The sequence below is a fragment of the Camelus bactrianus genome, chromosome 20 (assembly GCF_048773025.1).
Source record: "Camelus bactrianus isolate YW-2024 breed Bactrian camel chromosome 20, ASM4877302v1, whole genome shotgun sequence".
NCBI lineage: Eukaryota > Metazoa > Chordata > Mammalia > Artiodactyla > Camelidae > Camelus > Camelus bactrianus.
The window spans coordinates 8,417,068-8,430,543 of NC_133558.1; the positions used below are offsets into that span (position 1 = coordinate 8,417,068).

A 13,476-nucleotide genomic window follows, 5' to 3' on the forward strand; every position below is an offset into this window, starting at 1 on the left:
CAGCAATTGCAGGAATGTTCCATCACCTTTGCCGGCCAGTGCAGCGGCCATCAGCCACGTGTGGTTGTTGAGCCCTTCAGATGTGGCTAGTCTGACTGAGGAACTGCATTTTTAATTTTATTTAATTTTAGCTAATTTAAACGATAGCCGTACATGGCAAGGGGTTTCCTATTGGAGAGCTCAGCTGGAGAGACAGAGCTGCTTCAATTTTGAAGTGGTCAGCCCTCATCACTTTCCTCCTCCAACTCCAGCCAGTAAAGATTTTTTTTAAATCTTGGATTCCCTGTTAACTCTGAAAGGCCCCTTGCACAACGATGTATGATTCTGTGAGATCTACACTATCACATAATAACATAGGAGAGAAACTGTGCCATTCCATTCATTTTGTATTCAGTCTCTGCGCCAGTTGCATTTTTGATACCAAGATGCCCAGGAATAGCAAGATGGTAGATCCTCTTACAGCTACAAACCTGGGAGACGAGGGTGGTGATTTGGAAATAGTGGTCAGAACCATCCCAGTTCCTCAGGATAAATGATGTAGAAACCTGGTGTGAAGACTGGGGGGAGGCATAACTGTACTGAGGGAGGCAGGTGAAAGAAACACCCCTGGGAGACACACCACAGATGAGGTGTTTGGAGTCAAGGAAGCAGCCGAGAAACCACATGAGCTGTGGTTTGCTGACCTTGAGGTCCAGTAAAAGGCAGAAAATGCTGATAAATCCAGCAGGAAAGAGCTATAGGGAAGTGCAAGGAAAAGAGGCTACCCAAAGCCAATGCCACTTTTGTGATAGAAAGTCATTGTTTTAGGCAAAGATCTCTGAACAAGAGCAGAAAAATCATTAACATCAAAATAGGATGTTAAATCCAGAACAATAGCAACTATTTAGAAACAAACAACCAAAAAACCAAGTCATTCTCCAAGCACAAAGACATGTACCATTCCATCCTGTATTTAATTTCATCCAATCAGAGTGTCACTGCATTCTGAGATTGAAATCCATTTTGCACAGATTTTCAAGGTAGTATTAGGTTCAGAAGGATTCTGTGAGTTACAAAGATTCCTGTATCAGACAGAAAACCTCATGGCTCTGGCAAAATTGTTCTGTATAGGCTGGTCAGAATCATCCAAAGACTTCTGCCTGCAAATAGAGGTAAAATGTAAACGGGAAGATTCTCTAACTTGTGGATTCAGAAAATATAGGTTCTCTGATCCTTACAGAATTCCTGCAATTTCTGCCTTAAATCCTAGGGGTACACGGGTACTTTTAGACATACAGACACACACTTAAAATAACTTTTCCTCACTGAGGAAGAAAGTGCACCAGAAGAGGGAGATGGACAGACAGACAGAGATAGAGACAGGGAGACACACTCTAGTTTTCGTTTTTGCAAGTAAGACTTTCAGTTCGTCTTTTTAAATTCATAAGAATCCCCAAATTAATTAGTAAATATGCACCGTTAATAGAGATGCATTGCTTTCCGTGTGTGTTTAAAATTCTTCACAATGAGATCTGTAGCACTGTTTAATTTTTTCCTACTCTAATGGAAAGGGTATATCAGTGTCAACAAACAAACAAACAAAATTGAAGTCTTTATTTTGTGGCTCACCACCACCAGAGTGACACTTCTCGGGAGAGCTCCTTCAGCTCCGCAGGGTGACTCACCAGCCACTCAGTGGAGATGCCCTTTATGGTCAGAGAGCACGTCTGGGAAGCCGCAACAGCCGCTCTTGTCTCAGAGGGACAAAACAATTAGCTAATGCCTGCATGAGGGCTCCTCTTCCATGTCTTTGCCAAGATAATCATTTGCTTTAACATAGGTGGCTTCACCTTTTGATTTTGCTTTAATTAGAGCCATCGGTGATCAGGGAATGAAAACGTGTTTGAATTTTCACAGGCATGCATGTGTGAATTCTACACATTTGCGTTACCAACAGAGATGTAGTGTCGTTAACACTTCCTAATGTTTTCGGTCTAAAACTGTCATGTTGCATCACTTACAGAATCGTTTTTCTTTATAGTGGAAGCATCAGTGTAACCACGATCTCGTGATGTTCATTATTCTCCTCTGCCTCAAGTGCTAACAGTAGCAGAATTTGAGCTGTGACAGTTACATGTCTGATTTATAAAGGGTTGCTATACTGTTCTTTTGACATCCTTAAGGAAGTAAAAATTTTTAAGTCAGTCATTTTAAATGAGGTCTCACACACTCACTCTAACCACGTACTGGTCCAGCGCCTACTAGTTATATGACTTTATGCAAGTTACTTGAATCATCTAATGTTCACTTTTCTTTATGCAATGAGGATAATTTGGGTACCAACTTCATAGGATTATTTTATATATATTAAGGAAACAAGAGCCTGACACATAATAAACTCCTGAAATAATACAGTTTACAAAATTTTGTTATTATATGTAAGATGTCCAGTGTGGTACTTGATACTGAAGATGTTCCAAATGCTCCAAAAATACTTCTTTTGCCATCTCTTCCTCTTTTCCTTTCTTCCTCCTTGTCTCTCAGTGGTGTATAGAGGGTTTTATGTACAGTATGAGCCTCTAGCGCTACACTAAAACTTACTAGTTTTTTTAAAAATAAAAATATAAAGCTTTATTTCGCTAATGGTAAACATGAAATCAATCAGTGTTGTTCCTAGTTCTTGCTGTAATGTGCCCAAGTAGACTAAGTTGTAGGAGAAAAAGGAAAACTTTTGTTTCCTTTCTGGAACAAAGGTAAAACAGTTTGCTAGTTTAGCTGATCTGTTGTTTCAGGCTTGTTTGCAGGCTTGGGAGAGCTTATTCTCATTTTGCATCTGTCGATAATCTGGACTTTGATCTGGAAGAACGTTGGACAACATTCAGCACAGTCACTTCGTTTTCAAGAGACAGAAACTGAGGTCCATTGTAGTGACAGCAAAAACAAGAACACCGCCCTCCTGGTGCACAGAGTCTGGCTCCTTTCCACTGTCCCTGCTCCTCCTCTCTTCCTGCCCCTCAAGAATGAGTTAGGGGTGCTCACCAGCACCCCTCTGTTGATTGACACATAGGCCTCTCAGGAGAGCATGGCTTATACCACCATCGTTTCTGGCACCTGTCAATGGGTCCTTCAGTTTCTTTTTACCTGAGATGGAAAAAAGCATTCTCTTCCCTTAAGTCTCCAGACTGTTAAGCATCTGAGTGGTCCAGTATTAGCACACTTCTTCCCTCTCTGAGTTTCTGAACCATTTGAAGGCTAAGATAAGTGGGAATTGAAGTAGGGTATCACCTTTATTACCAATAAACTCTAACCAGCGGGAAGTCAGTGATGAGGCCGATAACTCTCTACTCTCCCCAAGTCAGCCCACCAGGAGGGAAAGTCAGAGTCCTGAAGCGGCGCTGGCCCACTGGGGTAAGGGGAGGATGCAGAGTCCCCTGTGCTCACTGTTTGGATGGATTTGCTCCACCTGGTGGAGAAACAAGGCCCAGTGGTTGCATCCTAACAACGAGGTACCTGTGGAGAAGGGGTAAGAAGCCTGGCTTAGGGAAAATACCACCTCAAGAAACCAGACGAGCGAGGAAAGGGTTTTTCCCTCCAAAAAACCTATTATATTTTCGTATAACTTAAGAAGGCAGCATGCGATTTTTTATTTTTTAGACATATAAGCATGTTTACCAAAAAAAAAAGTCAGTGATCGTTAAGCTCTGCTCTGTCATGCCAAACGCACTGCAGAACTCGGCTGACCTGCATACATATTTCATCTTGAGGTCACTGTGATCAGCATGTACATCTTGTTCTCCACGCCTGCGTTTGTCCTTGACATTGTTTCAAACACACTGTTTTGGGTCAGCGTCACCCGCAGGGTCACTTCACTTGCATTTCTTTCATTCCCAGCCAGGCTGTGCGTGTCACAAGCGGCACCTGGGACTTGGTTTTTGTTTATTTGTACAAATAGTCTGCATACTTGGAATAGCCATTCTTTTATTAGCTATGTTTAGTTTGGTTCATATTTCCCCACCATGCTGTTTGGGTTTTTCCTTATATTGGGTGTACAGCATTTTCATTTGCAAATTGAAAATCTAAAAGTTTATGAGTAAGTTAAAATTATCCATCTGGCTTCCCTGTTACACAGCCTAACTAAAAATGTGTGTGTGTGTATACACATGTATTTATTTATTTATCTATGTAAACACTTGTAGTTTTAAAGTTTTATTTTTAGTTTTGTGACCTGGTAAAATTTATTGCAGTAATGAGTGATTCAATATATAGATGTAAAGCAGTTCTTTAAACTCATATTCAACTATTATTTATCAAATAAATAGTTCTTATCCAACTAGAAATACAATTTTAAACATACGCTTTTATATAAACCATAATACATATCCTGTAAAATTAGATTAAGTGGTGAGTTTGTTTAAAGTATTTTGGTTTTCAGAATTGAAATTTTTTTAATCTTGGCCTTTATGGGGCCATGAATCCTGAGTGCCCTCAGAACAAAATGTCTTTCATGCGCTTTTTTAAAAAACAAAAACTGTCATTACACAGGCATTCACGAAAACCCAGAGGAATTCCTGTTGCCTGTTCTCCATAGAGACATTCATCCACTTGAAAAAAGTCTTCGGTTAGCCTTAAACTTTGAGAAATGTAATTGATCAGACATTGATGTCAGTCACCGTGAAATCAGAGAATATTCCTAAAGCAAAACAAACAACAATAACAAGACAACAATTATTTTTGAGACCCACTTGGAATAAAATCACAACGTTAATATCCAGTTGTAGGTGGATGTAATCCCTTAACAAACTGAACCAAACAAATATTTTTAAAGTATCTTTTGAGCCAGTCTTCTTTTACGCAGATTGTACTTTTAGAACATAAAGAAAATCTTATGCAAGACAAGATCCCCTGTGTGGTCTCCATCTATTCTGAGCACACATCTTCTGTTCTCCTTCACCTTTTATTTTTCTTACCCACTTCTTGCCCTCCAACCCACACACCAGCTAGCTCACACGAGGTCCTCTCTGTCTGCGTTTCTGCATCACGCCTTGCCCCACTCTTTCCCCAGGGCATGTCTGTTTTCTCCTTAGCATTTGGCACAACACCTGCCTTGTGGGAGGAGAGGCTGGGCAGGGTGCGATTCAGCGCCAGGGTTTGGAGGCAGCAACCTGGCTGTCATCTCTCCAGGTATCATAAGGAGCTAAGAGCAAATCCATTTGTAAGGGTCAGCGAGTTCTGGTACGTGATCCCTGTTGTTCACGAGATGGTCTGCCCTGGTGTTTGTCGGTTGGATGCAGTCGTTCACTCTCACCTTGCCTTTGATGCTCCTTGATTTGATTTGAGCCTGATTCTACCAATGTCTTCATTTCTTATGCCTCACAAGGAGAAGAGGAGCAGATGGCCCGCACCTTGTCCGTGGCCAGTTCTTTCTTAATCCATTGCTTCCCACGTCTCACCGTTTAAGTCATGACACTCACCTGCACTCACTTCTGCGTTCTTTTCTCTGCCACTTCTGTGACCTGCTTCTGCCTTGTCGGATGTGTCTGCGTCTGGCTCACATTGTACTTTCTTCCCCGCCCTATCGCCCCCTCCAGTCCCAGTGTCCATCGTGACAAGTTCATATTCATAATCCATGGCTAGACAGCGCAACCTCCTGCTTTGTCTTTGAGAGTCAAACCAACTCTCTCTGTTCCATGTTAGCCACGTAAACAGCATTTCTTGTCCTAAACCTCATCAGGAAAAGGCACTGTTGCCATTCCAGGTTCTCTTGCTTCTGTGACATTCCTTACCTCCAGTCCAGTGGTTCTCAAAGTGCGGAACCCTGACCAGAAAAAGCAGCTTTAGTATAACCCAAGTACTTGTTAGACATGCGTACACCAACCCCCTGGGTCAGAAACTCCGCGATGAGGCCCAGCAACCTGTGTTGTAAGTGCCCTCCAGGAAGCTGTGATGCCCGCTGAGGTGTGAGAGCCCTTGCCTTCACCCATCAGGTCTCTTCTGCTGCCCTCTTCCTTCCTCCTCGTCGTGGTTTATTGACTCTAGTGGGAGACGTCTTACACTTAGAGCAATTGTACTGTTTTGAAAACCACCATTACAGGTAATTTTAGAAGAGCCTGTAAAACATCAAAATAATTTCCAATACTCAGTGAGCTCTTTCCCGTCTTCTTAATGATAACGAGAGACAGTGATGATCTAGATGGATGAAAATACAAATAATCCGTAAGACTCAGTTTGTTCAGGAGGGTTAAATTCCTCCCAGAGGAGACGGTTTTCCTACATGGGGTCTAGTACATTAACGCTTCTACTTCTGTGTGGGTTTGAACATGTCATAGGAACTTTAAAATAACAGTTACTCAACAGAAGCAGCATCGTTCTATCCCCACGTCATAGGAATGCAAATCAGGTTTCACTTTTGTCACTGTCCATCTTAGTCATAAATGATATTAATGATGAATGTGTATCTATTGCATAGTTTCAATTTATTTCTACCAGATATGTCTGTACATATATGTAAGCAGGTAGGTAGATAAAACATGGTTACCAGTGTTAATGTTGAAAAAATGACCAAAAGCCAAGAAATTTCTGTGGTCTGTACATGCTGCTGTGTAAATTGACAAACCCTGTGGGAAAAACGATTTCATAAGATCCAGGTATATGTCACCAGACATTAAAGTATTAATACACATAAGTTTCACTTACTGGAATCTTTCCTAAAGGGGGAGAATTCTAATTGCAGAGAAGATGTTATACAGGAAGGTAGTCAGCAGAGATTTCTGTTTTCATAATAGCATAGAACACTGGAAATCCCTTTGTGACCAATCACAAAGAGAACTAAGTAAGCTTCTGTATATTCATTCAGTATAATTATTAAGATGATAACCATGCAAATTACATGCTTATCAAAGTTTTTAAAAAACAGGACAAAATTTGATACATACAACTGTGAAACTTGTGGGGAAAAAGCTTTCTGTTAGGGTAGTGATATGATCAGTGTCTTATTCTTTTTTCTCCTACTTTCATGTTTTCAATGGAAATGTGTATTTAGAAATTATGAGAGTAGAATTTTCAAGATTATTTTTTCTCCAAAGTGGTTTGGGCCTTTGCAGTTTAGCAAAGGTACTTTTAATCCATAGGAAGCTAAATTTTTTGAGAGTTAATATGTTCCCAGGAGAAGTAAGTCATACTGCCTCTCTGTTACCACCAAAACCTCTAGCGCTAAACCAGCTGTTTTGATGAAACAGAGATTCATAGAATCTAAAGCAATCTAACTGCTGTTGTATCTTTTTTTTCCCCTAATATTGCTTCTGTGGTACTTTTAACAGTTAAAATGTATAGCAGTCATTCCATTGCATCTTTGCCCCAAAGGAGCAGAACAGGGCCACAGCCCCGCAACCCGTCCTCCTCGGGTGGCCTTATCCGGGACTTTCACTGCACTGGGAACATTAGAAGTCAAAGTGGTTTCCCAGAGATGTATTAAACCTAACGGCAGCTGCATCGTCATTTCACCGACTGGGAACTTTCAGCAGAGCTACTTCCCACGGTGTGCATTTGAACAAGCTAAAGTAAAACATGTTAGGAAGACTAGGGACCATCCATCCTGGGACAGCAATGCGTTCACATTCGCACCCGCAGCCCTTTCCATCCTGAAGACGCAGTTCAGCTGTGCGCTTCCCACAGCACAGCAGCGGCCTGAGAGTCTGGTCTGCTCTCAGTAGTGAGGCGCGCTGATCACATTGTCAGTCACAGTTACGGGGACCGCTATTACCATTTGCGGCATAGAAGAGGCCGAGTGAAAAGAAGGGGGAAAAAGCACCCATAGTCTTCAAGAGTCAGTGCTTTATATGGTCTGCTTCACGTGAGTTTTTGGGTATCCACTATAGCCATTTTTTCTATGTTTATAGAAGATTCAGGTCAAATAGCCTATGTCCTTGAACCATATGCTGTCTAAAGCCTGTCGGTTTATAAATTGCTCTGTTGAACATACATTTCATCAGGCCAATTCTAACCGGGGGGAAGAGGGGCGGGCAGAGAAATCCTTCGCTGCTGTATTATCAGTGTGTGTAAAATTAAAGCCTTGGGAGGAACATAGCAAAAGGAAAGGATTATTTATCCAAGATTAACCTTGGAGTCATTTCTCTATTTTATTTCTACAAGTGAATCATCTATCTTCCCGTTTTAAGGCAGGTAATCGCTTTGCTGGTTTCTGTGTTTCTGACTAAACATAACTTAGAGTCTTTCATGTGGATATTTATGCATCTGACTGGAACAGCTTTCAGCCCTCTTTAAAAATTAATTTGACTCTAATGTCTAGTTATCCAGAACTCCCCTGGGTGAGGGTGAAATCACACGGGGGGGGGGATTTTAATTTGACAAACGGCCATTGTGCAGGAGGCTTTGATCCTCTACTAGCTGCCCCTTGTCCTGCTGAGCTTCAAGCAGGACCAAAGTCTGCAGCCCACACGGCAGGATCCCTGGTAGGCACTGCGAGGATTCTGGCACTTCCCAGCATCCTTGAGCTGCTGCAGCCCTCAGCTGGCACGTAAACCCCACCCCCCTACACATTTATCTACCTGGAGAAACTGGATGCAGGCAGAGGTAGGGAGAAGACAGGATGAGTTTCTCCTAGGACCTTGGTGGACTGTGTCCTGGTACTTGTTGAATGCTGTGAAGCCCTTTGCCCCCTGAAATAGGAATTCTGATTTTCCAGTCTCTGAGTCCTGCTCAGTTCTTCTAAGTTTTCAAAATATATGAAGAAACAGTCATTTTAATTCTCATTTGAAAATCCGTGCAAAATCCATTAGAAAGACGGAGACAAAATAGACAAATGGTTGAAGGTCATTGGAAATTGCTGCCTGGTGGTTAGACGCCTTAAAAGCAAAAGAACAAGTGTAGACTTTACAGACTGGCCTTGATAAAGGTTGTCCAGAGCATCCAGTCCCTGTTAGCAGGCTGTGAACGTCACCCTTCCCTGGAAGGCAGGCGTGCTCTAACTCTGTGTTCTCCTCGCTCTGACAGACGGGGAGCTCTCCATATCGAATGAAGATGACTCCCTGGAAAATGGGCAGTCCCTGAGCTCCAGCCAGCTGTCTCTGCCCGCCCTGTCTGAGATGGAGCCAGTCCCGATGCCCAGGGATCCCTGCTCGTATGAGGTGCTCCAGCCTTCTGACATCATGGATGGGACAGGTAATGCCCCCTTAGACTTGTAGAGCTGGTCCCCAGCATGCACGGCATTAAGGACCTCCAGCCTGGCTGGACTTGGGGTTCTGTGTTGAACCACCCTGAGCATAAGGATCTCCTGGAAATGAGGGTGGAGCTGACCAGAGAGGACTTGCTAAGTATAAAAATGTGGAAGGTATATACATTTATTTTTCTACAGTCTTTAAAAACATTTTTTATAGCCTTAATCTCTTAAAGAAGATTATATCTTGTGTTGTAACACTGATGATCTAAAATGTCATTATTTTGTTTTCTAACACTCATTTCTGTTAGGCTAAAGCTGAAGAGTCCTCTGCTTCTCTGTGGTGCCTGGTCAGTAGACCCTGGTGTGCTCTTTAATCCTAATTCCAATATACTGGTTAGTAGTTATATGAGTTTAAGAGCATGTGCTTAGCATGCACAAGGTCCAGGGTTCATTCCCCAGTACCTCCATTTAGAAAAAAAGTAAAAAAAAAACCCCACAAATAAACCTAATGACCTGCCACCCACCCCCAAAAATAGATAGTGTATCAGAATGATGATGAAAACAGGCTTTGAAAGGAGATAAAGCCTTCAAGTCGAAGCTGGTCCCTTGTGAATCCTGTGACCTTGAATAAATTACTTGATCTAGTGGGAAAAAAAGTTACATCAATTTAGTAAATTGTAACAGCTTACTGCATAAAATTAATTAGCATGTTAATTGTCTATAATTTCCCAGTTACGTTATATCCTGCTGACAGATGAATTTTGATGCCATCTGACTGTCACTCCCTCTTTGGTCCAAAGCCCTCTGAGTGGCCAGTACTCACTCCTTCAGGTCTGCAGACTGGTCCTCATTAGCCAGAAGATGGGACCCTCCTGACAGCCAATCAGGAGAGGTCCTTGCTGCCAGGAGACACGAGCCCGGGGGAAGGGACCTCTTGGAATATCTAGAGTCTGGGTAGAAAGGCCACATCCTTCCTCCACACAGTGTGCAGAGTCTGCTCAGGGGGAGGCTGGGCGGGGCGATGTTTCACACAGTCAGCTTCACCTTGGGACCCAGTGAGTTCTTGCTCCGTCAGTGTGTCCAACACTGATGATAACAGTGCCCTTGAGACAGGGGAGAATTGAGTTCTCATGAGGAGTATGTACAGGACCTGGATGCTGCCAGGAACGCTGCTACCCAGATTAGGGAGGAAGAAGAGGGCAGGAGAGGAGTCATTTACAGACGTTCTTACTGTAGCAGCAATGGGGAGGGAAGAGGTGCATCTGAGTTGTATTTCCCTCCCCCTCCACACCACCCCCCTCCCCTACAGGGGAGATTGTTCCAGCTAAAGCAGTAAATTGAGATTTCTATCCAACCTCCCTTGTGGCTTTGGAATCAGATGGATTTGATGGTTGGAGTGAGATCTGTCATCCTAGGGAAGTCATTGAGTCTTAGTCTGTCACTGGCCAGGTTGCCAGGCTGGTGGGAGAGCCTACATTACCACCCGTGGCGGCTCTTAACTGGATCTGGTCCTGGTCCCCTGTGGGGGAGAGAAAGAGGCAGGCCCAGTGCAGAGCAATGAGAAATGGAGTGTAAGGGAGGGGAAGGAAGAAGATAAGAGGTGTTGACTTGGAGCATCTTCACCTTGTCAAGGTGTACAGGAGCCAGCAGGGGCAGGAAGGTGCCTGTCAAACTGCAGAGCACCCCCTGGATGCGGCTGCCCACCTCAGATGACCCCCGAACCTGGAGGAGTAGCCACCCCAGGTGTGTGGGGGCCTTGTCCCCTACTGTGAGCCTCAGGCCTGGGAGCAGGGTCACAGTGAGACCCCAGGATCCACTCTTCCTCCGCAACAAAGGGCAAGCAGTCCCAAAGGAAGGTGCCTGCGTTTGGCGCTGGTTTGGTTCAGAAGGGGCTCTTGGTCCTTGGTCCACTCCACTTGCCGTCTTTTGATTGTCGCTATGGAGTCACATGTTGGAGCACCCACAGAACTTGTGTTATAAACACCAGGAACTGACGGGGTGACACGTTGGACGGTTTTGAGGAAGTGTCCTCTTCCTTTTTCTCCCTCTTGCTCCTTCCAGCTTTCTGTTTTCTGCGTCTGCCTCCCTCTCCATCCCCCACCCCTACCTCTGCTTTATTGGATTTCTGATGTCCTCTCTTTAACGCTCCACCCCTGACAACCTGGGGCGGTCAGCACTCTGCTGTGTTGCTAACCCACGTCCCTGTCCTGTGTACCCACCGGCTCCCGATGGACCTCCCTGCACTGCGTTTATGTAATGTCACTGTGTGTCCTGTGGTTGTCCCCTCAGTGTCTGAAGAGAGTCCCTCTGCCAGTGAGTCTGGAGTCCTCCTGTCCCAAGATCCTTCAGCCAAACCAGTCCTGCTCCTGCCCCCCAAAAAATCTGCTGCTTTCCCTGGAGACCATGAGGAGACCCCAGTGAAGCAGCTCTCCCTTCTCAAGCAGCCCCCCGCCCTGCCTCCCAAACCCACTGCCAGGATTGCCAACCACTTAACAGGTGAGTCGAGACGTCTTCCTGGGGCCCCAGCCCTGCCTTCCCTTCAAGGGATCATTTCTTGCTGTCTTTTTTTCACCTGAGGCACCTCTTCGGAGAGGTTGCTCTGTGGGATGTTTGGGTGTTTCTGTGTGTGTCTTGGTACACGCAGTCGTGACCTGGGTTTATGTGTTTGTGTCCAGAAGCATTCAGTACACACCCACCAGTCATATGCTAAGAGCCTGCAGTCTTGTGCGTCTGTAAATATGTACATTGGTATTTATGTGGCTCAGTCAAGATTATTTGCCCATCTTGGTGAATTCGATTCATCGTCAAAACTTTGCAGAGATAAAGAGTTGCCTTCATAATGAGTTTGCCAAAGCTTTAAAATACTGATCTGAAGCCCCGTGTATTTCTTCAATTAAAATTTATGTCTATTCTCTTAAAAAAAAAAAAAAAGCAAAGTCAATAACCTGCAAAGTATTATGGGAAACACTTTTAAAGAAGAGTAAGCTGAAGAAGGTTGTCCTAAAATGACTATTTTTAATTGAAGTACGGTTGATTTACAATATTGTGTTAGTTTCAGGTGTCCAGCAAAGTGATTCAGTTATTTTTTTCAGATTATAATCGGGATTAACAGATACAAATTACTATACATAAAATAGATAAGCAACAAGGATTTACTATATAGCACAGGGAATTATATTCAATATCTTATAATAACCTGAAATGACTGTTATATGCTCATTGTTTAAATGTCACTTAACAAATGCACCCACAGTTATTAAGTTGGGCATCTAGTGAAATTGCATTTCATCGCACATTAGCCTCGGGAATCAGATAACCGCTTTGTGATTCAAGGTTATGGTATAATTCGAGATTCAAGATTTCACAGGGGAGTTTCTCCAACTGTGATAATAATCCCACCTGATACTGATTGACTGCCTCTTTACAATGTTTGTTATTTCTATAGATAGTTTCTAATTGATCTCTACACGTTTTTGTACAATGGGATGGAGGTGGAAGGATGTTCACCTATTTTATCATAAAAAGATGGAGATTCAAGAAGATAAGTGACTTTTCTCGGGCTGGCAGAAATTCTGCAGTAGAGCCATGACTAGACCTCGTGTTTCCCAACTCCTAGATGAATGAGTATCGTTTCCTCAGTGGCAGGATGTCTCACATGGCGCTGAGTTGCATTAGATCAAAATTCAACTGTAAGTTTGTGTCAAGCTCCTCTATCAATGTCCAGGTCGGTGTTTGTGGTTCATAAGAGCACATTTCCATCTAAAGGAAGTGTCCAACACATTAGTAACATTCATTGTTACTAATTTAAATGCCCAGAAAGTCACAAAGGAAAAAAGGGAATTGTACGCCTCCCTCAGAGACATAACCACTGTCCAACTATCCTCTAATAAAAATCAAACACCGTTGTACATATTCTTTGATCACCTGTTGTTTTGCTCTCAGTGATGTCTTGTGACCAGGTTCCCATTAGTAAATATTCCACAACATCAATTTGTTAGCTGCAAGGTGGGGATCAGGATTTACACGACGGACCCCTTAGGAGCTTTCTGTCCTCCTTATTATGAAAACACGGCATCTCAGCACCGCGCATATATTTTTATAAGCATCTCTGAGTCTTTCCTCACTTATCCCTGGCATGAGAATTGCTAATTCTAATTCTAGAAGTAAATTGTGTATGTTTTAAGGGCTAGGTACCTTTTAAGACTGATGCCAAATTTCCTTTGGGAAAGATTAAATATTGAAAAACTAAACTCCTACATAGAGTACCTGTTTATTCAACACACCTGACTCTAGGCAGAATACTGTGCTAGGTATCAAAGTGG

At 43.2% G+C, this 13,476-nt stretch overlaps 1 protein-coding gene across 6 annotated transcripts in view; it reads left to right on the forward strand.

The window, feature by feature from the left end:
* PHACTR1 (phosphatase and actin regulator 1) overlaps positions 1–13,476 on the forward strand; it is a 440,363-nt gene that overhangs the window by 352,827 nt on the left and 74,060 nt on the right. For 5 of the 6 annotated variants that reach the window (XM_010945711.3, XM_045509595.2, XM_074348117.1 and 2 more), the window contains 2 exons: positions 8,989–9,156; positions 11,444–11,650. In XM_010945711.3, the coding sequence (XP_010944013.1) occupies positions 8,989–9,156; positions 11,444–11,650 (375 nt within the window). The remainder of the gene's footprint in view (positions 1–8,988; positions 9,157–11,443; positions 11,651–13,476) is intronic. The other variant, XM_074348115.1, reaches the window with a different exon arrangement.